The sequence below is a fragment of the Mustela putorius genome, unplaced genomic scaffold (genome assembly GCF_011764305.1).
Source record: "Mustela putorius furo isolate JIRA1106 unplaced genomic scaffold, ASM1176430v1.1 tig00000450_pilon_pilon_pilon, whole genome shotgun sequence".
Lineage (NCBI taxonomy): Eukaryota > Metazoa > Chordata > Mammalia > Carnivora > Mustelidae > Mustela > Mustela putorius.
This window is the reverse complement of record NW_025421385.1, coordinates 1,982,929-2,009,705: the sequence shown is the minus strand read 5'-3', so window position 1 is coordinate 2,009,705 and position 26,777 is coordinate 1,982,929. Positions and strand designations below refer to the sequence as shown.

Sequence of the window (26,777 nt, the reverse complement as noted above, 5' to 3'; positions counted from 1 at the left end):
GAGGCCCTCATGCCGTAGGCGATCGTCCCGGGAGAGCCAGGGACGCAGCCGAGCAGCCGTGGGCAGAGGGGAAGGGGCTGTCCGCTGAGACCCTCCGCGACGAGCCGCCCGTGTCTGCGTCAGGTGGACCTTCGGGCCTCCCGTCCCTCGAGGGGGCCTGGGCTCCAGGCAGCCGCGCCGTCTGGCACGCTTTCCCCCCGGCATCCGCAGCAGCGGACGGGATCCAGGCTCAGCCGTCTCCCCGGCACCCTGGTGACCCCTTAGCCTCGAGAGAAATCGTTCAGCCCCTGCTGTGGGGACACTCGGAGATTCGGCCCCGTCTTCTCACAGTCTGTCCTGGGGTGGCCATTGCTCCCGGTATTGGGCCCGAAGTTCAAAGCTAGGCCCCTCTGCTCACGTTCTCATCCTCGAGGGTCTGACGGATCAGGGAGAGCCCCTTGGGGCAGGGAGGGGCGGGGCACCCCCAGCAACAGGGGCGAGAGTCCGGCCTCTGCCTTTTACGCCTGGTCTGCCCGCCCTCCTCCCTCAGACACTCGACAGACGCCCCTGGTCAGGAAACAGCCAGTGTCACCAGTCACGGAGGACACTTCCCTCGCCTTCCAAAATAAATAAATAAAATAATAATAATAATAATTAAAAAAAAAAAAACTAAGATAAAACAACAAACTACCAGGATGGCTTGCGTCCCCTCTGGGTCCGGGCCCTGACGCTGGACACTGGCTGGCACAGGTGTCCGTGGAGGTCGTAGCCCTTTGCCCGACACGTCCCGGCGCAGCTCACAGTCCATGGGGCCTTACTGCCGACCTTTGGCTCAGGGCACACTCCTCAGTGCCATCTACGTGTGAGCAGACGTCTGAGGGGGTCAGGGGCGTGTGCCCTGTTGTCTAGGATAATCTTCAAGGGCGTCTCTGGAAGGAATGAGGGATCCTTAAGTGAGGGGTCTCACTTTCAAAGGCTCTGAGCTGAGTGAGCAGAGATGAGCTCCGAACCAGCCCGTCTTATCCTGGCAGCGTCCGGGAGCCACACATCCTCTAGGCACAGAACCCGGACCTGCACGCGGGAGACGCCGCGCTTGCCACCCACCCTCGGGCCGTCCTGCAAACCCCTGCTGCCTGTTGCGTTTTCGTGAGACGGCCGAAACTCTCTGTTTGGAGACGGTCAGGATCGTGCACACAAAGGCAATGCGGGAGGGAAAACACACACGAGATTCAGAGAACGTGAAGCCACGGAGGGCTCCGGAAGTTACGGAATTCCGTGTGGGCTCGGGAGGGCAGGAACGCGTCGGACGGAGACGCAAGGGGGGGGGGCCTGGCCCGCCCGGAGGGGAGGAGGGAGGAGGGGTGAGGTGGGTGGTGGGTCCGCGAGGCCACGGGGAGGAGGCGAGCCCACTGGAGGGAGCCGCGGGGCCGGGGAAACGGGCTCGTACTCAATGCGGGGGGGGGGGGGGGAGAGAATTTCACGGAGAGACCCAGGAATGGGTGAATGATTCCTTGGATTATTGATAGATTTTCTTCACTCGACAAACAGTCACGGGTGCCTGTTCACACTGTATCGCAGCCCAGCAAAGCTCAAGGGTCAGCTGGGGAGACGCGGAGACGCCCAGTACGGCAGGACGGAAGCTGCTTGGCCCGTGAGGTCGGCCCGCCTGAGCCGGTGCACGGGTGTGGGGGCTGGAGGTTCTCAGCGTCAAGGAAGCCTGTGAGCAAAGGTTCGGAGCGAAGCGTCCGGAGAGGAGCTCGGCAGCCCCCGTGGACCTCGGGACTGGACTGCACTTGCCTCGTTGAAGGGCTGGGGGGTGTACGGGTTTTACACAGATGACAGCACTTTTTAAGGCCCGGAGGAGTGCGGGCTGGTGTGCGGGGTTGATGTGCGAGCTGGGGCCAGGGGGACGCCGTCCACAGGGAAGCAGGAGGTGTGGGAACGTGCAGAGGAGCGCCTCCGGGGACTGAGGACGACGGATGGCACCACGGGGTGACGGGGAAGGGACAGCCCAGGGACGCCGTCAGAGGGGCCGGGCGTGCAGAGCTTCGGGGAGAAGGAAGACGCCTCAGGAGGCGGCAGAGGCAGCGTTGGCGGGGGTTAAAGACCACGAGGGTGGGGGCAGGCTTGGCGGACGCGGGCTCTGAACGGAAGGGGCACGGCAGGCGCCAGATGCACCCACGGGCCAGGTCTACCGCGTCGTCAGCCTCCGCGTGGTGACCGCCGGCACCTAGCTCCCCGACCCGACGCCCGTGGTGCGTGTGAGCTGCCAGGGCTCAGAACAAAAGTACTCGAGTGAGTGGGAGACACGTCTGTACTGTAGTTACATTTATTTAGAAACCCGTAGTCTGTAAACTTTGAGGCACAGTAACTCTCGTCTGGCTTTGTCGCTCACTGACCCTGGGGGTGTCTGCGGACTTGCCTGCGCGTCGGGTTACCCGTGGGTACGATTATAGTGTCACACGCACTGTCGTCACATCCTTCCGATTCTTACGGACAGCAGCACCCGTGGGCACAACAGCAGGTGGGAGCTGCTGGCTCTACCCAAGCCCGGTGCCACTGGCCGATGACGTCTCTGTTGCGTCTGGCGTTGAGGGATTCCTTCGCACACACTCTCCATCCCCACCAGAGACACGGTGGGCTGCAAACTTGTCAGAAGAGAAAAAAAACCATACAGAAGCAGGTGACGTGCTCAGGACGGCTGGAAACCGCTGACACCGCTGGGAAGAATCGTCTAGAAGCCCCGAGCATGCGGGCGTGCGTCCCCATCACATGGCCGTCTCCATAACCACCTCCTTCGCTGGCTTTTTCTGTTCTGTGGCAGCTGACCTGGCCAGGCTCTGGGCCTCCAGATGCTCCACGGTCCCGTACGCCACCATGGCCAGGCTCAGGACGCCCAGGAGGATGTAGAGCTTGGTGCTGACACACAGGAACTTGCTGTACCCAAATGCGACGGTGAAGCCCAGGGCCTCCCACAGGCGGTAGTTCGCAAAGGCAGCCTCCTTGTGCTTCTCGAACAGCACGCCGTAAAGCACTGTGGGGAGACACAGCATGAACACGTGGCTGCGAAACCTGTAAGATTTTCCCCATTATTGCTGAAAACGGGGCAGCTTTTCTGTTGCCCAATTCTCTCAACAACATCAGGAACGTCTCCTTCTCAAAAAGACAGAATTGCGTTACGTTGGAGATTAGGGAAGTCTGGAGACAGTTTTTAGCTGTGAAGAACCAGGGGACCCCTGGGGAGAGCCCCGTCCAGCCTGTCCCTCGGTGGGTGAGCACGCGGGAGAGTGAAGTAGGGCTCAGAGGCCCGACCTGGCTCAGTGAGGCATGGCCCTTCGCTGGAGTCTAAAAGCAAAGACACACACGGGCAGCCCTAAGCCCAGGCCCTCAGAACATGACTGTGTTCGGAGCCAGGTCCTAGAAGGAGGTGACTTAGGTGAACGAGGTCACTAGAGAGGCCTCTCATCCCACACTAGTCCTTCTAGGGACGGGGTCAGGACACAGATGTGCACTAGGGACGGCCATGCAGGGACACGTGGAGAAGACGCTGTCTACATGCCGGGGGGCCCTGAGAGGATGGGTCCACCGCTTCCCATGTGTCCCCCGTGCTGGCCCAGGTATGGACCCCCGGGGGGAGACTCACCATTGTTCTGCGTCTGCCAGACGGCGTCGGCCACGCCCCAAAGCCCAGAAAACACGAAGAACATGGCCAGCTGGCGGGGGTCAGGTCTCCACAGCAAGAGGGTCGACGCTGCAGGACAGGTGGGTCACCGCACCTGCGGGCGCAGAGGGCGGAAACCGGCCGGAAGTGAGCGCAGCCCCCGGGAGGCGTGGACCAGGTGACGCTCAAGGAGCCTCTTGTTTGCTTCTATGTGTGAGTAACGTTCCCGGAAACGCTCCCAACCGCCCTCCGCCCCTGGACGCTGACCCTGAGCGCGCCGGCAGACCAGGAGCGCCCTTCACAGCCCCTCGTCGCCGCCCACTGGGTGGGGGGGCCACTCTGCCCACCTTCGCCCCGACCCCGTCTGCGGGGCTGGGCCACAAGCCCCTGGACCGTGCAGGGGGTCTCCTTGTGCTCCAGACGCGGAGACCCCAGAGTGACAGAAGGGGGGGGTTGTTGACCCCTGGACTCGCGGTGAGTGCTGGGGGCGGGGGACGGCGCTGGGCTCCCCAGCAGGTGCGGATGTGAGCGGAGAGGTGGGCGGAGTCCCCCAGGCTCGTTCCTCCTGACTCGACACCCGTGTCGTGAGTTCTGGCCTCGTGATTCCTGTGGACACGGGGGCGTCTAGGCCTGCCGTGTTTGCCGTGGCTGTGTGCTCCGGGGCAGCTCACTGCCTGCTCTGTTCCTGAGTTCCCTCATCTGTAAAGTGGGCAGTGTCCCCTCCCCAGGGCGACCAGAGGGATGAAACGGAGAAACCTGGTCGGATGACGTGGCCCCTGGTGGGCGCCGACTAGTGCTTGTGGCTTTCCCTGCTGTGTCCCCGCCACAGCCACGTGAGACCTGGACTGGGTGGCCTGGTCGTGGTCTCGTCAGTGCCCTGGTTATCCACGCTGCTGTGGATCTTCCCTTCCCGAGAGACCAGAGGGTGAGGTGCGCTTAGGGCGCAGTCTTGTCCTGACAGCGAGGACGGGAAGCCTCCCGCAGCGCCGCGCACGCTCAGCCCGCACCCCTCGCCGAGCCGCGGGTGCCCTTCCGCCCGCCCGTCTGCTGCCGCTCCCGCCCGCGAGGGGCCACGGGTCCGCCTACCCAGCGCGTAGAGCGCGATCCTGCCCGTGTGCTGGGAGAGCCTTCCGTACAGCAGGGAGCACAGTGCGTTGGTGGCCGAGAAGCAGATCATCACGTACCCGACGAACTGGATCCCGAGGGCGCAGGTGGTGTAGGACTGCGGGGGAAGCACGGGGCACGTTACGTGGCCGCGTGGGGTGCGGTGGCAGGTGTGGGTCAGGGATGCGGGTGGCACCGGCACGTGTTCTGCCGTGGGACGGCGGCCGTGCTGGGTGGGCCCAGACCTTCGTCTAGGCCTCGAGGCGGCCGGGGGAGGACAAACCGGTGGGAAGGAGCGAGGACCGGCCCTGCACCCGGTCGTCCCCACACGTCCTTCGCCATGTGTCGCGGGGGTCCTGTGAGCTGCGTGAGGATCTGGGCAGCTCCTGCTCCGCTCACTGCGGGCTGACAGCGCTGGGCAGGACGAACGGGGGAGCACAGAGGACTCTCGGGGCAGCAGAGCCTCCCCGTGTGACACCGGGATGGTGGACGCGTGTCCTTATGCACGTGTCCATACCCAGGGAACCCAAGCACCAGGAGTGCCCCCTGACATGGGCGGTGAAGACGCATCATGGCAGGTTCACGGGTGGGAACAAATGTCCCCTCTGGGGCAGGACACTGTTAGTGGGGAGGCTAGGCCTGTCTGGGGCTGGTGGGGCCCTCGGCTCCTTCCGTCCACCGTGCTGGACCCGGAAACTGCTCCGCAAATAAAATCCCGATAGAAAAGCAGCGGATGTGAAGGAACGAAAGGACTCTGCAGACGCGAGGACGGGAGCGCTCCTGCCCCGGACGGGGGGTACTGAGCGACCCCAGCCTGGACCCGGGACAGCGCCTGCCCCCACCGTCCCCAGGCAGAATCAGGACAGGCGCACAAGCGAGCGGGCTGAGCAGAAGCTCTGCCGCTTTGGGACGGTGGGGCTGTGGCCGAGTCACATGCCGCGTGGCCAACAGCAAGGCCCACGGGAGGGCCGTGGCCAAGTGCCAAAGGGCTGTTTTGTCATTTTTGTCCTCAGTCTTTGGAACTCCAAGACTCTCCATCAAGACTGTCCCTGGAGCAGGGGGTGCCAGAGAGAACCCAGGATGCACGCATCCTGCAGAGTGTACGTGTCCTGAAAGAGCTGGGGTTCACCAGAAATTCGGATTTAACTGGGCATCTGGCTAGCTTGGCACATCGGCTCGTCTACGTGGGGGTGAGCTGAGGAGGGCAGGGAGCAAGAGAGGTTTTCTGGTCAAGGAAGGGCAACCCCCAAGGAGCGGCCTTGCTCCCGGCTCTCGGCCCCTCGGCTCCCCGGCCCCCAGCCGGCACTTTCGGGAGAAGGCGTCTCTGTTCTGTACTACCCCCGTCTGACGCATCCCTCCCACGGCACCCCATGACCGTCTTCAGGACAGGACACCACACGGGTGGGGAGCCCCGGGGACAGGTGTCTCTGCTGGCTTACCCCCGAGGAGGCCTTCCCTGCGCACACAGCAGGCAGGACGGCCTGGCACAGGACACGTTCCACGTGACGGCTCCCGGAGCACGTGGGCCCTTGCCCAGAAGACACATCTCCAGTGAGAGCCAGGCCCCGGAGTCAAGGCCAAGCTCTGGGGGGACTGGGAAGAGACTGGACGCTGAGCTCCTGACCCCTGAACCTGCTCTCTGGCCCCAGAGGCCGCGCCCCCCACTCAGCCCACGGGCAGGGGACCCCGAGACACGCGGGTGCTGGGGTGCGCGTCCTGACGGGCTCTTGCGTACCCTGGTGTAGTCGCCCGCGAGGAAGGCTTGCTCGAACCCGCTGTACACCGGCAGCAGCACCAGCAGACGAAGGCGCTTGTCTCGAAGGAGCCTGAAGGTCGACAGCAGGGTGAACCAGAAAGGTAATTTCTTCTCTCCATCGTCTTTCTGCTGAGCATCCTTGATGGGTTCGAGAAACACGGCTACGAGCAGGACCGCCAGGACGCCGCTGCCTGGAGGGGAGACAGAGGGCAGGTCTGGGTGCTCCCAGGAGCCGGCGTCTCCCAGCCACTCCTTCTCTCTCCTTTGGGGCACTGGGTTCAGATCCTGGTTTAAGGGAAAGGAAGCTGCCAAGCCTGAGCTGGGCCTCTGGCCTGCGCCGCACACCCCGCGAGGCCGGGGTCCTCTGCGGCCCTCACCGCCACGGTTCCCTCCTCCTCCCCCGCAGGTGGCTCCCAGCGACGGGCAGTCCCCCGCTCTCGGGACCGCGGGTCCTCCGCGGCTATTGTTTGCCGAGTAGGACGGTCCCCCACAAGCCTTGGCAGGGGAACTAGCGACCCGATCGCCGGGGGTGCCGCATACGTGCCGGCGAGAGGCGGCGCCGCGTTTACCCGCTGCGGTGGGGAGTCTGCGCGGGGGGCAGCTGGGCGAGAGCCCCCGTGCCGGGCCGCTGCGTTCAGAGAGGGGGGGCCTGACGGGGAGGTCACAATGCCACTCGTGTCCAGGAACTACCGGCCACGGGGGTGGTCTGTGGGGGGAGCAGCGAGGAGGAGGGACGGGGGGCTTTCCCTCTCACCGGGGCGCGTTCTGAGCCACGTGAATGGGCTGACAACCGTCCGCCCCGGAGGGACACCTGCGCCCACCGAATCCCACAGGCGTGGCGGCCCCTCTCTCTGCACGGCGCACCCGGTGTTATGTGGGTCGAGGGCGAGTGCTTCCTCCTCGGTCCTTCCTGGACAGCGTCGCCTGTCCCGGTTTCTCCTTTCGCGCAACACCGATGACACTCGGTGCTCCGGGAGCCGAGGGTCCTTCCCAGAGCCGGATGCCTTCCCCGTTTCTCTGAAAGGCGGTGAAAACCCTTCGGAACGGGTTTCAGCCATGATTTCCAGTCCAATAGCTTTAGACCCGTCCCCTCTAAAGGGACCTGAAGTATTTTTTTCTGTTTGCTGCTTCTCACCGGCCTGATGGGACCGTGTGTCCGGCCACGACATGCCGGCCGGGCGCTCCCAAGCCCGCTGTGCTTACAAACCAGCCCTCTCCGGAGGTGTGGGCAGAGCCGGCGGAGGTGCACTGAGGAGGGGAACGTCGCACAGGGGCCGGGGGTGCAGAGCACGCGTTCCCGGGGCCGGGGCTGGTCCTCGAGAGCTGCCGTCCTCGTCCCTGTGACTTTGGAACAAGGTTTCTAACTTGGTTAACAAAACCACAGATAAACACCTGTGGCTACTGGCTACTGTACTGAACTTTGCAAAAGAAAAACGATCCTATCGTGGTAGGGAACTGTAAGACCGCCCCGTTCCGGTGTCTTTGACTCCATCTGAAGAACACCGGACGATCCAGCTGAACTCGTTTTGCAGGAATATTTGTACTTTGGGAAGACACTCTTTTTCCGCAGGGACACCACCCGCAGTGAGCACATACCTGTGTAGATGCCGAGCAGCGTGTAGATGAGGGTCTGCGAGGGACGCTGCGTGCTGTTGGTGGACGCCGTGGCCATCAGGCAGTCACTGGCCCCACAGGACAGGAGCTGCTCCTCGGGGATGGCCTCTGTGCCGTCGGAAGCAAAAAGGTGACATGAGAACACAGGGAACCGATAGGACAAGGGGCCCGAGTAAGGAAGCACAGAGCTAACAGGAGCCCGGACACCTGTAGCTGAGAGTCACGATAGGTCAAAGTCGGGGGCTTGTCTGACTACGTAGCTCCAAACACGCTTGCTTCTGGGCACGCATCTGTGTGCGTGATTTTACAGAGACACATGTGCCGTAAAGGCTGCCTGCTTGTGTGACTTTCTGCACATAATGAAAATGCTCAACGTTTCCAACCTAACCAAGGAGGAGTAGGAACACTGACGTGAGAGCAGGTGTTGGACGGAAATGCTGGGCCTGAGATTCATCGGTGGCCATTCCATGACCTTGGGCAGGTCGATGCCCGCCTCTTCTGAGTGTTACGTTCCCTATCTGCTAGAAGAACAAAACGTGCACCTTCCGCGCGTCTCTGACCCCATCAGAGTCTCTGGAGAGAGCGGGGAGACGCCATGCAAGACAGAACGTTTGTCGTAGCAGAAATCTCCTCACACAGAACCTGGCTGCTGAGATCCGCAGCACGGAGACTGAGCCGGCGCAGGGGGGGAGGCTGAGAAGCCTCGGGGGCGCTGGGGATGCCTCACTCCTCGGAGTCCGGGTCCGGAGACCTCTTGGGGAATGAAGCTCGCTTGTCTGGTGTCTTTAAAAGTAAAGACGTTCACTCCATTTTGCACCCGTCGTCTGTCAGAGACTGAAGCTTACTCCCAGGCCCTGTCAGGGTCTGTCAAGGTCAGCAATAATGAGTAAAGGCGGGCCTCCATCCACCCGAGGGCTCCCTTCTTCCGACGCACGTAGCAACTGATGACACCACGTGAGAAACAGGAGGAGGATTTTGGAGTTTTGCGAAGGTGGGACTTTATAGGGGACGGCGCAGTCCCGGGAGGACCACGCCGGAGAGAGGCGCAGTCCCGGTAAGAGTCAGGAGTCAGGACTGACCCTCACCCCGGCCCATGAATTAGGTTTGCCGGTGAGAATTGGTGAGATTTATTTCCTCGGCCCTCGGTTTAAATCCTCAGACATCAATGGGTGCGGATATTACACAAATACACACGTTATAGTCCTGTCTGGCCAAGGTCAGGTAAAGACGTGAGTTAAGTCATCAGCCGTCAAATGCTGAACCAGTCAAGGGACAACTGGTCTTAGTGGGACATTGAGACACTGGACAGTCGAGCCGTTTAGTGGGACAGTAAATCAGTTGAGCCTATTCTCAGTCCAAAAGGACGGTGGTGACTCTGTGAACCCAAGTTCCAGTGGCAGTGGCCTCCGTTTCCCCGGACACTGTTCTGCAAGCATTCCCCTGCCTCCGGGAGCGCAGGGCCAGCGAGGCTGGAGAACCTGTGGACAAGACCGACCCCCAGAGCTGCGTAGACCGCCCTGGAGAAGAGCTGGGCACAGGAGAGGCTGGGGCCCAGGGGTCGAGCCCCATGTCGGGTGGTGCACCTGCCCTTGTCGTGGAATAAAGACGCGTGTGAGCGGGATGGGGGGCGCTCGGGGGCCATCACTGAGCCCCGTGACCTTTTACCTTGCGTGGGCGTCTGGCCAAACACCAGGGATGAGATCAGGTTGCCCCACACGCCGGATGACTGGAATATGAGAAAGAAGATGCCGAAATACTGGTTCACCACGTCTCGGCCGACTTTCCCCACCTTCTCTGCTTGCGTGTTTCCCATGATGGTGAGGTACGTGCACTGGGCGGACCACAGCGGGGCTGCGCCGAGACCCAGGACTATGGAGGTGGGGATCAAGGTGTACCTGTGAGATAAAAGCAGACAGCGTCCCTGCCTCTGTGGAGAAGGAGACCCCTTCCTCGTCCTCACTAAGCTTCGTCGTGCTTGTGGATTAGCCGGATCAGTGGGTTCACCATCCTTCGCCCGCAGAGAAATGACCAGACCCACTGCTCTTTCTGGTTCAGGTTCATTTGCAAGAGAGAAATTCACTGCCAGGGAACTTCCTTGCGTCTGAAAGCAACTACCATGAGCTGGATTACAAGTAAGGCGGAGTCTCTAACAGCTAATGTCGAAAACGACTGATTTTTTGAATCCCTGACTGGCTGATTGGCTGGTTTACCCTCTTCACTGAAGGCTCCTATGGAACCTGTACGGCAGGATGAGAGAGAAGACTGAGGTCCCTGGCATCATCCTGTCCTAGATGAGAGTGGCCACCTCTCCGAAGAGATGCTTGACGGGTGTGTTCTTGGGAATAAGCGCGTGGGGCCAGTGCTCGTAGAGCTTGGTCCCGGAGGACCCCCTCCGTCAGGGAGTAGGCGGAGCCCAGGCCGGGCCCCTGCCCCAGCTCCAGCCCTGCTGCGTCCACTTTCTGTCATGCGGGGAGGGTATGGTTTGGGTCCACTGGTCACATTCTGCAAAATCCCCTGAAATTCACCCTGAACGCCAGGGTCCAGCTCTCATCGCTGGGGACACAGAAGTGCCCTGGCAGGGAGGGGAGCACCAGGCCCACAACAGATCTGAGGGGAGGTCAGGGCTGGGAACTGGGGGGCGGAGATGGGCCCGACCCAAGGGACAGAGACACCTCGAAGGGAGAGAAATGGGAAAAAGCCTCCACGTTCTCCTGTCCAGCAGCAGAGAGGAAGGTCAGGAAGTGGTGCTCATGTTACAGGGGAGGCAACGGGCATCCTCGGGCAGGTGCCAGCGGAGGGCTCTGAACCCTGAACCCGCTGACCCTGAAGCCTGACCCCGAAGCCGGGCGGGAGGCGTGCGGGAGGCGTGCGGCTGTACCAGCTGGCGTAGAAGTTGCCCAGGGAGAAGGCCACGTAGCAGCACATGGAGAGGACGATGGTCCACTTGCAGCCAAACTTCTTAATCAGGAGCGGCGGGAGGCACGTGGAGGACAGGAGCACGCCGCCGTAGAGCGAGCTGAGCGCCGTCACGCCCAGGCCTTCCTCGCTGTACAGGCTGCTCTGTGGGGGGCAAAACCGCCCTGGTCAGAGGGGCCGGCGGCCAAAGGGAGAGCGCTCTAGGTCAGCACTGGGTTCCTGAGACCACCAGCACAGGCTTTCCCTGGCCGGGGACCCCCACCCGCTGACAGGTCCGGCGCGGGGGGAGCAGCACGGTCCCAGCAGAGCGTGAGCTGCTGCTAAAGACTGGGGAGGGGGAAGCGCAGGCCACAGCTGGGGGTGTGGTGGGGCAGACGGCCTCACGCCTTCTGTGACATCTGCTTTATCTGTAGGACAGCTTTGCTCTCCTCCCCTTTAGGGCTGAGAAATGGGGGCTATTTTCCCCATGGAAGAGATAAGGAAGGGGACATTGTCTCCTTGTAGACTCATGTGCGTGGCTCGACCGATGGTCAGGAAGCGGGTACTTGACCGTGCGGACTCTTCACATTCCTTCCTGGCTGCCACGCCACCCCCTACCCCCGACATGACGATGCCCTGTGACAAGGGACCCTGTACTGGGCAGGTGCAGCCACCGGCACTCCCTCACTGTCATTCCGTCCACTGTGGCCCCGCACCCTTGGGCTGAGCTCTGACTCGGCACAGCACCCACCACTCAGATTCTCTCTTCCTTTCCTGCCAACCCCTCAACGTGCTGGGACCTTCCTCGTTCTCACTTTCCAAAGGGCTCCTGCTCTTCAAGGGCAGATCAAGGGTCTCCAAGGGCCCCTGGCTAGTGCCATCCGCAGAGACCTCCGCTTTGGTCCTGCGCCGGAGTGTCACCTGACCTCTAGCCCACACCACCTGGGGACCCGCGATGCCACCCCCGCTGACAATGGTCCCTGAACACGGGAAATGTTCTGCTCTTTCTGGATCTCTCCCGATGCCTTGCTCAAAGCAGGCACATAACAGTATTTGTGGATTAACTGAAACTGAGCATAACCACAGCTAGTGCCACAAAAATTCTGAAATCTGGCTGGAAGATGGAAATTGAGTGCTCTGCTCCGAAGTGGGAGTTATCGGGAAATTCCTGCTTGTGTGGAGTAGGGGAGCTGGTTCAGCCTGAGCCTTTTGCTTCCTTAATACAAACGTAGGAAATCCAGTGCCACTGAGCTCGGCTCCCCAGACGCTCGCGAGAAAGAAGCGCTCAGCCTTTCTGTGCCCTGGGATTTCTCGTCCACACACTGTGCTGCTGCAATCAGCAAAGGTATCTCGGTCGCAAACAGTCAAATCTGACTGCAAACCACTGAAAAGGAAGACAGATTTCAGTAGCCAAAGTAGGAATCAAATTTTAAAAGCAACCTTCTTTTCTACGTGAATGCCGGTGTTGAGATCCCTGTGTCCGCAAGTGTCCGCAAAGCAGGGCGTGCGGAATAATCCGGAATACTGTGGGAGGAGTGTGTGCCTGTGAGATCTGCATTAGGCAAGACCCACTCGCATATGCAAGTAGGACTTTCACTCAAGTCACTCAGCAAATACATCCTTAAGCACTTGCCAGGAGAGGCTCCATGCCCTGCTCTAGTGAAACCAAAGGGAATTACACAGCCCCGCGCTTCCAGGAGTGCACGGTGGACAGGAGCTGACAGGGGTCAGGGACACCAGCCAACGGACCGTTGCAATCGGGTCCTGCAAGGGGCGCTAGCCCAGGGCAGCAGGAAGACCGTCGAGAAGGCGTGAAGACTGTATGGGATGGGCAGGGTGAGCGGGTCCCGGGGGATGGGGAGGGGTGCGGGAGGCAGGGGTGCGGGAGAGGAGCTGCCCGGGGCTCGTGCTGGGCTGAGAGGCAGCAGGGAACATTGAGCTGCTTTGTCCAGAGCCGTGAAGCTCCTCTGAGGAGACGAGTCCGGGAAGCCTGCCGGACTGCGGCCGGAGGAGTGCCGGCTGCGGCCTGGGGAGTGGGGTCGGATCTTCAGGCCACGGAGAGCCTGGGGCAGGAGGCAAGCTGGAGATGAGATGCAGCGCTGACTTCATGCCCTGGGTTAGCCATCGACGGCCTCCTGTGTGTGGAGCACTGTCTCAGTCAGGGGGACAAGGTCATGGAGCAGTGACCGTCCTGCCGGCGTCGTGGACTCACGGGCATACTGCGGGGCCTGCCACAGCATCGGGGGAACCCACAGGTGTGCCCCTTCCAGAGTTCAGTCCCAGGGAGCAAGGAAAGGGGTGAAGGGGGTGACATCCAAGGGGAGAGCCCAGTGACTTGCAGGTGACCATTAGGCACAGGAGGGAGAGGCCACAGCTGCTGCAGGGGGAGGCTGTGTGGGTGTGTGCCTGGGTCCCGGTGGGAGTTCGGTGTGGGGCTGGGGCCCTGGGGATGCCTGGGACCATCCGTGCCACCCCCGGGGGCTGAGAATGAAACTGACCAGATGAGAGCCGAAGGAAATGACAGGGACAGGCAGGAGCCGCCAGCATCGTGGGGACACAGCCATGCCTAAGGTCACGTCTGTCCGTGTCATCTCATTCTTTTGTGTAGGCCACTCCAGACTGGTGGAGACAATGGTCCCCCTTAAACCATGGTCACGTATTCAAGATTAGCACGCGAGGAAATATGGTGGGTTAGGGCTAGACAGAAGGCAGAGAGGTGGGCAGGGCGGACTGCCCCACGCCAGAGCTGGAGGTCTGGTCCCCTAACATCTCTGCTCTTCCCAGGAAGAGGGGGCCTCCTCAGCACTGACCGTGATCACGGGCAGACCGGGGAGGACTTGGGTGTGCGAGGGGCGGGGCCATCCACTCTCCCGGCACCGCGGCCACTATGCCAACTACACTTCAAAAAACAAGACAAAACAGAACACCCATCTGGGGAAACGTACAGCAAAACTACTCCGGCACACACGGCCCTGCCGCAGCTGTTAGAGAGGCCCGAGGGGGAAACAGTGCTGTGGGGGACAGACTTACAGAGACCAATTTGTCCAAACTTTGTCTAAATTCACCATATTGCCTAACCAGGCTTAGAATCTAGAGTTTAGTGAAACCTGAAAAATTCCCGTTACTACCCCAGCCACAAAGCCAAAGTCGTGAAACCGGAGAATTCGCAAAGACTCATCCTGCGTCTCTCCCTTGAACGATCCAAAGGCAAAGAATGTCTTATCTCATCACTCACCCAAGACCCACACCCCCGTCCAAGGGTCGAGCTCACACTCCCCGCCCTGCGGCCCGGCCGGGGTGGGGGAGGGGGCCGTGCTCGCCTGCACCCGGGAACGGCCGCCAGAGAGGGTGTGGGAGCGAGGGGTGAAGGAGAAATGCTCGGTTCCCGTCCTCCGTGGCCGTGGGGCTTCTTGGAGGCCAAGAGACAGACGCTCGCTCGCAAGTGTGCTCGCAAGTGTCCTTACCTGCAGGCTCTGCAGGCCGCCGTAGGCTGTGAAGAGAAGCAGAAACCCAAAGGACACCACGAGGACATTCCTCAGGCTTCTCTCCATCGTGCGGACTCACGGTGTCAACCATCCGTGGGCACGCACACGCGTCGTCCCTGAAAGCGGCCGGCCGGGCGCGGGGACGCCGTCTGTACCCAGACGTCCCGCTCCGTCTCTCTGTCCTCTGCGCGAGGCGTGCAGGTCAGCGAGGTCCTGGTGAGTCAATGGACTTAGTTACCGCAGAGGCCGGGGAGCGCCGCGGGGGGTGTCGGTCACGTGTCATCTCTGCAGTAACCGCTTCCTAGCAGGGCGGGAGATCAGGACGTTCACTGCCCGTGCGCGCCTGCAGTCCCCCCTCCTAATATCTCGATCGAGTCCTTACGGTAACAGAACGACTGTCGTGTGTGTGTGTGTGTGTGTGTGTGTGTGACGGTAACCTTCCGCATTAAAAGAAATCATCCGCAGCGCAGAATATGGATGTGTTTCCGTCGTAAAGAACAAAGTATGAATGCGGGCTTCGAGATCCACAGCTCGGTTCTGAGAAAGACTTAAGGTGACCGTGAGAGCCGAGGGCCCCAGTCCGGCTGTGTCAGACTCTACATGATTTTACCGCACTGCCAGAGTTAAAGGAACAAGAGCACAACACCTCCTGAGCATAGAGCCTTACAGTGTGCGAAGGACCTTACATGCGTCCTTTTATGTTGTCCCAAGGGCAAGCTGTGGCGGCTGTCACTGGGACTCCCAGACCTGACCAGGCGGGGAGCTGAGCTTCTGAACAGGTCACAGATTTGGGGTTTTGGAAGAGAGGCATGCTGTCCAGGAGAACTTCCTGCACTGTCCAGGGCAGCCACAGGCTTCATGGGGCCACTGAGCCCTGGAAACGCGGCTAGTGCAACTGAGGGGCTGAACTCATGGCTGCACTTAATTTTAATTAATTTAAATTTAAATAGCGACCTGTCCCCGTGTCTGCCGTATTGGGCAGCCCCCAGCTGATTTCAAACAAAGTAACCCCTATCTCGCAGCTAAGAAGCAAAATCATTTTTCATCCAATTGTCCATTCAGCTGTTAGTTCATTCAGTTGTTTGTGAACTTGATGTTTGTAGACTGACTCCAGAGTGCTGTGAAATCAGCCATTTTTATTTAGTTTGGGTCGGTAAGAAAAGCCTTACGGTATCGGCTGACCTGACACAGGTAGGTCCCTGGCAACGTGCCAGCGTGCCGTTCCATTCGGAGAGCATGACGGGACCCTAGCAGCGCCATTTACTCTTGTGAAAATAACTCTTGTAGGAAAAGAAGGGTTCTACGCAGACAAGACGTGGATTGCCACGCTCGACACCGACGTGCAGGGAGCCTCATCCAGTAAAAGACGCTAACACGGAAACAGACGGGACCTGTGGGTCCAGATCCCAGCCCTGTCACTTCTCTGCCCGAGTCTCACGGGGATCACTCCGCTTCCCAGACCCACTTTCCTCTTGGAAAAGGAGAGTCGCAAACGGTCAGGAAGCTGGTAACTGTGAGAGCCCCGGAGTGGCCGCAGCGCGTCGTCATCACCCGGAAGCGTTAATGGGCTGGGATGACATTTTCGCTTCCAGAGAAAATACCACTCGGGACAGTTTTTAAAGAAATCGAATACCTAGCACAACACGCACTTTTTCACCCCAGTCTTACTGACTAACGCACGCTGGCTTGTGTCTTGTTTTCAGCAACGGTCTCGCTCACTCAGTGCTGGCCTGTAACTCCTCCCAGTGACCTGCACTGATCTTCGCAGACGCAGCGGAGGTTGCTTCCGTCGCCTACGGTTCAAACACGCCAGAACCACCTTCTGGGACTTGCTCACGGACTCCGGGGGCAGCTCCGGGAGCTACCGTTCTAGCTCCGTGCTTACGCCGTGAAGCTTCTCTGTCCTCCTGTCTTTGCGAGCCACGTCCGGCCCTGTCCCTCTAGCTGTCCTGCCGGCATCAGGAGTTCACGTGGGAATTCCTGCTCCCCCGTCTGCTCCCACTTTCCGTCCCACGTCTCCCCTTTTATCCCTCAGCGCGGTGACTTTCTAAATGAACCGTATCCTACAGTCTGCCCTCGCTCTCTGGCAGAACAGAACACTCCCCCGCCCAGTTTCAATGGGAAATCATTCTCGTACACCCCCGTGTAAGTTTGAGGTGTGCAGGATGGTGGTCTGATCTACCTCCCTTGTAAAATAATTAGCCCAGTAGGCTTGGCTACCGACCACCTTCTCGTATAGATACAGTAAAAAGGAAAGAAAGGAAAGAGAAAAAATTTTTCTTGTGATGAATTGTAAGGATTTAAAAACTTCCCTGTGTTTCCCAGACACGCACACAGCAGCGTCAGCAGTACCGGTCACGCTCTACCTCCTGTCTCTAGGAATCACTAATCTTGAAACCACAAGTTTGTGCCTTTTGAGCACCTTCCTCCATTTTCCCATCACCCTCTGTCTCTGGTAACCATAGTCCCCTTTTTTTCCCTATGAGTTTGGCTTTTAAGTTTTTTAATTTATTTTTTACGATTCTGCATGTACGAGAGATCATACAGTCTGTGTCTTCCTGTGTCTTATTTCACTAACCATAATGCCTTCGGAGTCCACCGTGTTGTCACAAGTTCCGTGTTTTTTACAGCTGAAAAATGTTCCCTTGTATCTCCCTGCACGGATTACCTGTCCATTCATTCATTAACGGCCACTTAGGTCGTTCCCACGTCTTGGCTGTTGTAAGGAGTGCTGCTGTGAACATGGGGTGCGCTGTATTTTTGAGTTGGTGTTTTCGTTTTCTTTGGATACACACCCAGAAGTGAGGTTGCCAGATCATACTGTAGTTCTATTTTTAACTTTCTGAGGAACCTGCTGCAGCGTTTCACAGCGGCTGCGCCGATTTACATTCCTACCAACAGTGCATGGGGATCCTTCTCTTGACATACTCACCAGCTTTCACTATCTCTTGTCTTTTTCGATGGTGACCATTCTAAGAGGTGTAAGGTGATATCTCATGATGATTCCAGATATTGTTCATTTTTTTCGTGTATCTATTGGCTTTTGGTGTGTCTTCTTTGGAGAAATGGCTATTCAGGTCCTTTGCCCATTTTAAAATTCTTTTTTGTTTTTGTTATTGATTTGTATGCCTTCTTTGTATATATTGGATATTAATCCCTTATCAGATTATGGTTTGCAAATATGTTTCCCCTTCTATAGGTTCTCTTTTCAGTTTGTTGTTTTTTTTTTTTTTTTCTGTACAGAGCTTTTTAGTTTGATGTTAGTCCTGCTCATTTACTTTTGATTTTGTTGCTTGTGCTATAGGCGTCACACCCAGACATCACCACCAAGACTCATGTCAAGCAGCTTTATTACCGTGTTTTCTTCTAGGAGTTTCATGGTGGCAGGTCTTATATTTAAGTCTTTAATCGATGTTGAGTTCACTTTTGTGTAGAATATATATGGGCCCAGTTTCATTCTTTTACATGTGAATATCCAAGTATCCTAGCACTGTATATTGAAAAGACTGTCTTCTCTCCATCAAGTATTCTTGGCTCCTTTATCAAACATTAATTGACTTTATAATGCTTGGTTTATTTCTGGACTCTCACTTCTGTTCCATTGGTCTATTCTGGATTTTATGCTGGTACCATACTCTTTTGAGGACTACTGTTTTACAGTATAGCATGAAATGAGGAAGTGTGATGCTTTTTGCTTCATCCTTAGGATTTCTTTGGCTTTTGGGCGTCTTTTGTGGTTCCATATACATTTTAAGAGATTTTTTCCCTATTTCTGTAAAAAATGCCTTTGGAATCTTGACAGGGATTGCCTTTAATCTATACACAGCTTATAGTAGTACTGACATTTATACAATATTAGCTCTTTCAATCCATGAACATGGGACACTTTTCCATTTAATTGTCTTCTTTGATGTCTTTCATCAATGTCTTGTAGTTTTCAGAGTACAGATCTTTCACCTCCTTAAACTTATTCCTAAACATTTTATTGTTTTTGATGGTATTGTAAGTGGGGTCAATTTCAATTATTTTCTTCTCTGAGAACTTGTTGGTGTATAGAAATGCCACTTATTTTCGTATATTGATCTTGTATCCTGAAACTTCACTGAATTCATTGATCAGACCTAATGATTTCTTGGTTGAACCTTTAGGATTTTCTGGATATAAGATAATGCCATTTGAAAATAGAGAAAATTTTACTTCTTCCTTTTTAATTCTGACCTTTTATTTCTTTTTCTTGCCTGATTGCTTTGGCTAGGACTTCTAGTACATTGCTGAATGGAAGCAGTGAGGTGTGCACCATTCTCTTCTTCCTGGTCATGGAGGAAAATTTTCAACCTTTCACCACTGAGCATGATATTAGTTATGGGCTCATCATATATGGCCTTTATTATGTTGAGATATGTATTTTCTATGCCTAATTTGTTAAGAGCTTTTATTGAGAATAAATGTTGAATTTTGTCAGATGCTTCTTCTGCTTCTATTGAAATGATTATAATTCTTTTCTTTCATTCTATTAATGTGATGTATCATAATGATTCATTTATATATGTCAAACTCTCCATCCTCATATTCCAAATGGTAAATCCTATTTGTTCATGGTGAATGGTCCTTTTAATGTGCGGCTGAATTTGGTTTGTTAGTATTTTGTGGAAAATTTTTGCATTGATCGATTCATCAGGGATATTGGCCTTAAATCTATACACAGTTTGTTTGTTTGTTTTGTTTGTTCATTTGGTAGCGTTCTTTTTTGAATTTGGTATCAAGATAATGCTGACCTCATAAAATGGGTTTGAGGATGGCCCCCCCTCCTTGACTTTTCAGAAGAGCTTGGGAAGAATTTGTATTAATTCTTCTTTGAATTTTGGTAAAATTCACTGATAAAGCCATCTGGTCTTGGGCTTTTCTGTATGGGGAGATTTTTTTTTTATTATTATTATTGAGCCAGTCCCCTTACTAGAATTTGTCTGTCCATACTTTTTAATTTCTTCCATATTCAGTCTTAGTAATTTATAGATTTCTAAAAAGTTTTCCATTTTTATTAGGATTTCCAGTTTGTGGACATATAGTTGCTTTTCACAGCCTCTTATGACCCTTTGAATTTCTGTAGTATCCATTGTAATGTCTCCTTTTCCATTTATAATTTAGTTGATCTGCATCCTTTTTCTTTTTAATTTGGTTAGATAAGGGTTTATAAACTTTATCATTTCAAAGAACCAAGTCTTACTTTGGTTAATCTTTTCTACTGTTTTTTCTATTCTCTTTTTCATTTATTTCTGCTCTAATCTTTATTATTTCCTTTCTTCTAACTTAGTGTTCAGTTTGTGCCTTAAAGCATAAAATTTGGTTACTTATTTGGGATCTTTCTTGCTTCTTAATATAGGCATCTATTGCAATGAACTTCCCTCTTAGAATTGTTTTTCCCACACCCCACAAGTTCTGATATGCTGTGTTTCCAATTTTGTTTGTCTCAAAGAACTTTTGTGTTTTTCCTTTAATTTCTTCTTTGATCCATTAATTGTACAATTTTCATGTGTTCATAAATTTCCCAGTTTTCCTTTTGTTATTGATTTCTGGGTTCATAACATTGTAGTCAGAGAAGATACTTGATATAATTTCAACTCTTTAGAATTTGCTAAGAGTTATTTTATGGTCTAACTTATAGTTTATCCTAGAAAATGATCCATGGGCACCTGAGAAGAATGTATTCTGTTGTTGGATAGAATGCTCTGCACCTGTCTATTAGGACCATTTGGTCTATAATGTTGTTCAAATCCATTGTTCCCATATTGATTCTCTGCATGATCTCTCCATTGTTGAGAATAGTGTATTGAAGTCCCCCACTATTATTGTATTTCTGTTGATTTCTTCTTTTAGCTCTGTTAGTTTTTGCTCTATGTATTTAGGCACTCGAACGTTGAGTGCAGAAATTATTACAATTGTTATATCTTTTTTTACTGTACTGGCCCTTTTATCACCATTTAATAATCTTCTTTGTCTCTCTTTTTTTCTTTTACCATTTTTAGTTTAAAGTCTGTTTTGTCCAGTGTAGGTGTAGCCACCCCTCTTTTTGTTGTTGTTGTCGTTTGCTTGAAACATGATTTTCCATCCCTTCACTGTCTATGTGTGTCTTTAAGGCTAAAGTGAATCTCTTCTAGATGATATATTGTTGGATCTTCTGTTGTTGTTTTTTTTTTTTAATCCACCCAGCCATTCTATGTCTTTTAATTGGAGAATTCAATCCCTTTGTGTTTAAAGTAATGACTGATAAGTAAGAATTTACTATTGCCATTTTTGTTGTTGTTGTTTTCTGGTTGTTTTATAGATTGGTTGTTCTTTCTTATCCTGCTGTCTTTTTCATGTATTTTCATGTCTTTTGGCATCAGTCTGCTTTGATTTCTTTATCATGTTCTTTTGTACAGTTACTATAGGATTTACCCCTGTGGTCATCATAAGCTGACATAAAATATTTTAAATTGGAAATATCTTATTTTAAACTGAAAATAACTCAACTCCAATAAAATTCATAAACTTTACACTTTTACTTCTCCTCCCCTTCACATTTTAGCTTATTGCTATTGTAATTTACATTTTTATATTGTATAATTAATAAAAGACTATTGTAGTTATAGTTATTTTTAATACTTCCTTTTTATTACTTTTAAACTATAGTTGCAAGTGAATTATGCACACTATTACCATATTGCAGAATCTAACCATGGCTATATATTTACCATTGCCAGTGAGGTTTGATTGTTGTTAATTGATGTTAATAAACATTCCTTTCCTTCACTCAGAGAATCCCTTTAACATTTCTTGTAAGGCAGGTCTAGTGATAATGAACTCCTTTTGCTTTTGTTTGTTTACTGAAGTTTTTATTCCTCCTTCGTTTCTAAAGGATGGCTTCACTGGGTGTAGAATTCTTGGTTGACAATTATTTCAATATTTTGTGTATGTCATTCCATTTTCTCCTGGCCAGAAAAGTTTCTGTTGAGAAATCCATTTCTAGTCTCATGGGATTTCCTTTGTATGTTATTTCTATCTTTTATTTTGCTGCTCTTAAAGCTACTATTATTATTATTATCTTTGACTGTTGATAATTTAGTTACAGTGTGTCTCAGTATAGCCCTAATTGGGTTCAACATATTTGGGGTCCTTTGGACCTCATGGATCTGGATGTCCTTTTCTCTCCCTAGGTGTGGGAAGTTCTCAGACAGTATTACTTTAAGTATGCTTTCTGTTCCTTTATCTTTCTCTTGTCCTTTTTTAACTTCCATAATGTGAATATTGTTTCTTTTCATTGTGTTCTGTAATTCCCATAGTCTTTCTTCACTCTTTCATTCTTTTTTCTTTTTGCTCCTCTGACTGAATAATTTCTAACATCCTGTCTTCCAGGTTACTGATTCTATATTCTCCATGGTTGATTCTACTTTTAAAACATGCTACTGAATTAATCAGTTCAGTTATTGTATTTCTGTGACTCCTGGATTTCATTTGTTCGCTTGTTTTGATGGTTGCTATTCCTTGCTGAACTTGTTTTGTTCATGCATTGTTTTCACAATTTTGTTTAGTTGTCGGGGTTTTTTTTAATTTTTTAAAAAGATTTTATTTATTTATTTGAGAGACAGAGAGAGAGAGCATGTGAGGGGAGAAGGTCAGAGGGAGAAGCAGACTCCATGTGGAGCTGGAAGCCCAATTCGGGATTCAATCTGGGACTCTGGTATAATGACCTGAGAGGCTTAACCAACCAAGCCACCCAGGTGCCCCGTTGTCTGTTTTTATACAAAAACAGACCACTCAACTTCCTGAAGAGGATTGTTCTCAGTTCTCTGACAGTGCATAGATCTTCATTTCTTCAGGGTCAGTTACTGGAGCTTTATTAGTTGCCTTTGGTAGTGTCATATGTACCTGGTTTTTTGTGATCCTTTGTTCACTTCATTGGTATCTGTGCATCTCCTCTTTTACATGTTACAGTTTGGCTTTGGCATGACAGCTCTTCACCAGTCAGATCCGTTTGGGTTTCTGTGTGTGTCTTATGGTCATGTCCTTGGGCAGATGGGCCCTGATATCCTGATATTATGGTCTATTTTTGGCAAGGCATCTTTTCTAGCACTGTGGATGGGAATTGGGATTGTGCCATTGGCTGAGAACAGTTGATTAGGACTGCTGGTTTGGTTCCCTCCCCAGGTGAGGATGTAGGATGGGCTCCACAGCTGGAGCCATTGGCTGGATTTGCTGGTCAGGTTTCCTAGATGGTCAGGACTGGGTACTACATTCAGTACTACATAGGACTATGAATTAGTTTCCCTGCCTCAGCAAGACAGCATTACCAGAGCCTGTATAGCTCATGGTTTGGGGGCCTGAAATAAGCCGAAGTTCCTGGTCAGGGGAGGCCCCTGCTTTTGCTCTGCAGAGGGGGAAGTCAGTCTGGGCTCTCTGTTCAGGTGCCCCTGTATGTAGCACTACTGCATGGGCTATGCAGCTTCCCATGTGCTTCGATTAGGTTGTTTACAGGCTGAGGGCTATGTTCAGTGATGATCTGGGCTGTGAGTTAGATGGACAAGGGCGGCCAGGAACAGCAGGGGAAGCGGCTCTAAAGCTGGTAAAGTTCTTTTTTTCTTGTCTTAACTCAGGCCAACCTACAGCCCAGTCCCCTGGAAGAACAGGGCCACTAGCTTTTCTCTGCAAACTGTCAAAACTGTCAGCTGTGCCTGCCCTTCTCTCCACTCTAGCACTGCTGGGTCACACAGCTGCCAGGAGCTGTCACCAAGCCCTCTGGCCAGCTGGGCTAGAAGACACTCTGCACCCCAGGTGAGGCTATGTCTCAGCCCCTGTGCCTGGAAAGGAGGAGGAAAAGCTCCTCTCAATTTCCCAAGCAAGCTCTGCAGCTGGGAGGGGCCAGGAGCGCCCCTGGGACTTGGGCACGTGTTCATCTCCCTGCTTGTGTGAAGCAGAAGAAGCGTCCCTGCTTGGTACTGGCATTGCTCTGGGTGGCATCGGCTCAGCCCGCCCGGCTCTTGGCTGGAACATGCCAGGCCACACAGCTTCCGGGATTCGCTGCCAGCCCTTCTGCTCAAACGGGGCTGGAAGCCCTCTCCACAGGGCTGTGGCTCAGCACCTTGCCTGGGCATGGGCAAGCTGGGCTCTAGGGCCGGAGGAACTCCTTGTCTGAGGAGACAAGTCAGGCAGGTCTGCGGCCCACTAAGTTCCCCAGTCAGACTGGACCCCGGGCCTGGTTTTGCTGGTGAACAAAACCTCTTGTGGGGATTACTACTTGAGCACTACAGATATGAACTTGGTCTGCCGAGGTCCCAGGGCTGCTGTGGCAAGCCCCTCCCCCACTTCTCCTTCACAGTCACAGTCCCAGTGGTCAAGCCCTGCACTTTTCCCCCATAATCCCCACCATGTGAAAGCAGATTCGGGTATCCCACAAAAGGACCCACAATGCTGGGGAGCCTCGTTGTTACCCCAGGTTCCCTTTTCCCAGTGGATGAACCAGAGGCTCGGGGAGACCTCTCGGCATGGGGCTTTGCTGGCCTGGGGGAGGGGCAGTGTGGTGCCGTGTGGCCGTGTGGCCCTGTGGCCGTGTGGTGGCTTCCCTTCCCCGGCACACGCACTCCGTCCTGGTCTCTGAGGTGCGGCTGGTGCTTCAGCCTCACGCCAGTGTTCTAGAATCCTCTCAGGGTGTTCTTTCTCTACCAGGAATTGGCTGTGGTTCTTGCGAGAGGGAGCAGTCTGGGACGACCTCTGTTGCCACCCTAGTGATGGGACTCTCCCAAACTATGTCTTAGGAGATGTCCCCTGGGGCCGTGCCTGAGCGGCTCCTGTGACGAGGACAAGCTGATTCAGCTGATGCCACGATACTTCCCTCATAATCAGACGGCCCTGGCCTCCGCTAATTCATACAGTCCTGCAGCTACGTGGTTGGGACGGGGACGAGAGTGAGGGATTCCAGAAACCCAAGAGCTGTTCTGACCGGTCAGCCAGTGTCAGCATTATTAGCAGCCCATAACGGGTGCTGTGGACCCTGTGCTGGAGAGCGCCTCGGATGGCTGAAGACTTAGGTGTAAACAGCTCAAAACACCAATAATCACTTAATTCCCTACAATTCACACGCACACCTCTTCACCGGGAGGAACAAAAATGGTTTGTGGATCTTCTTGATCCCTCGTGATCCCTTACTGGGTATTCAGTGAAAGTCCCCGTCTGGCACCCGGCTGAGAACGAAGGTTCTAGAAACTCTTGGGGGTTGAGGGCGGCGGATTTTACCAGCCACTTGATGTCACCGCTTTGCCGACCCTGAGCTCACCGACCCCTCAGGGGTGTGAGTCCTGCGGGACCTCATTTCCCGTCCGCGATCTCCTGCGGAGAAGCTCTCCGCTCCTGGAAGTCTCATCAGCGCTTTGCTCTTTTGAAGAAGTTACTTATATAAGCAAATTAACATCAATTTTCTTGACATTTAGACCTGATACGTTTGCACCGAACAAATTCATATTTGTCCTACTCATTGATCATACTTTCTGCTATCAAAGACGAGCAACGCACTGGTGAGAAAGGAGCCAACTATCGCTTACGTGTGCAATTCTTACACTTCGGAAATAAATGTATTTGGTACTTTTTTCTTTTTTAAAGTAAGACCAATTTATACCCTCCCCACTCTGGCCTCAGAAAACATTCGGTTCGTCTCCGAGCAAGTCTTCAAAGCCGCTGAAGGCAGGCTGGCCGGCTGGCCGGCGGGAGAGGGTGGGGGGTGTGAGGACCCAGCTGGCCGCAGCCTCCTGGGGGCCGGGCGGGGGGTCCTTCCGGATCCTGTCCTCCCCACAGAGAAGGCCTGTTCAGCAACTTCCCATCCTTATCCAAGAGAGCAGAGTCTTCCCACCCCCGGGTCCCTCGTGTGTGTCCAGCTGGGCCACCGGAGGCGCCCGCCCACAGCCCACATCCTCAGCAGGGCTTTAGGAGTCCCCCCCCTCCCGCCCCCAGCCACAGCCTCAGCAAAGGCCACACCCCCTCATTTTGTCCCAGAGACACAGAGCCGGGCAGGCTTCGCTGAGCCCTTGGGTGCCCGTCGTGTGCCCAGCCTACGTGGCGACATGAAGGAGTCGGAGAGGGGACAGTCCTCACGCCATACGCGCATATATGGGGGCACGGCAGAGGTTCCCTGTCTAACACACACTCCTTTGCTTTTCCAAGTGCACAGTCCCTCGCCCTCCGGTGGCCTGCACAGCCCAGCCGCCTTCCACTGCAGTCAGGCTACTTGTCCGGGCCTGCCCTGGGCCAGAGACGGCTCTGGGTGCTGAGGCCACTGCCCCGATGGTCAGCAAGAGCTCCTGTTCCCACCGAGGTTTCCCACCACTGAAGGAGACAGGGAGTAAACCATGAAGCAGGTCGAGAAATCACACCAGTGCAGGTGGGGTACACACTGCCACATCACCCAAAGCCAGCAGGTGATGTGATAGACCGGACGGGAGGGTGAGGCCGTTGGCCGGCGCCCCACACCTCCACGACGGTGACAGAGCCCGCCACTCGGGCAGCGACCCAGCTCCTGGGTGCTCAGCCTGGCCAGTCTGAGCCCCACAGACAGGGAACGTTTCAGCCCCGCATCTTGTGAGCCCAGCAGACCAAAGCCTGTGTCCCTCTGCTTGAACAGGTCCCATGAGCCCTAGGAGCGGCTGAGAAACCGGGACCCGCTACGGGGACAGCCAAGCACCAAACGCACGCTTGCCCACGTTCCTCCGATGAGGGCAAAGTGGTGATGACGCCGGAATGTTCTGGTTAGTTCTCAGTCCCTTATCCAGTCTACAGAGGCAGAGCAGCAGGGCTGTAAATGACCTTGGTGAACCTCCAAAGACAACTGTGGGCCTTTGATCCCACGACACACAGACGCCCATGAAGTCTGCGTGACGTCCGCCCGGACCGAACAGCAGCGAGCGCTTTACCTGGTTCCACGCCTCCTGAGTTCCCGTCGGTACCGTGGCACATGTCCTCCTAGGTCTCGGAGGACGCCCACACGTTCCTGCTTGGCTTTTGGTGGCGAGGAGAATGACTGAATTCTCAGAGCGTTGGGAAATCATTCACACAATGCCTCCTTCGCTTCGGCAAGTGGTACAACCTGTTTGCAGATGACCAGCCCCAGGCGGCTGCTCATCTGGGAGCTACTTGACTCTCTCTGCGAGAGGTTTGCCAGCGAGATGTGGAGAGGCAGCCGGGGAGAGAGCCTGGTGTGGCTGACGACATTTTAGAAACGCTGCTACTGAGGTCTTACTTTTTGCACCAAAACGGCAGAAGC

The 26,777-nt window shown here is 54.4% G+C and overlaps 1 protein-coding gene across 1 annotated transcript; it reads right to left on the bottom strand.

The window, feature by feature from the left end:
- Positions 1 to 2,292: 2,292 nt before the first annotated feature.
- On the bottom strand, positions 2,293 to 26,519 carry UNC93A (unc-93 homolog A). Its single transcript, XM_045080034.1, is given in 11 exon segments — positions 2,293 to 3,013; positions 3,623 to 3,725; positions 3,727 to 3,755; positions 4,727 to 4,862; positions 6,480 to 6,691; positions 7,704 to 7,844; positions 8,097 to 8,222; positions 9,780 to 10,009; positions 10,993 to 11,174; positions 14,474 to 14,795; positions 26,428 to 26,519. Coding segments are annotated over 10 exon segments (1,512 nt in total). The 5' UTR covers positions 14,561 to 14,795; positions 26,428 to 26,519; the 3' UTR covers positions 2,293 to 2,747.
- Between the last annotated feature and the right edge of the window lie 258 nt (positions 26,520 to 26,777).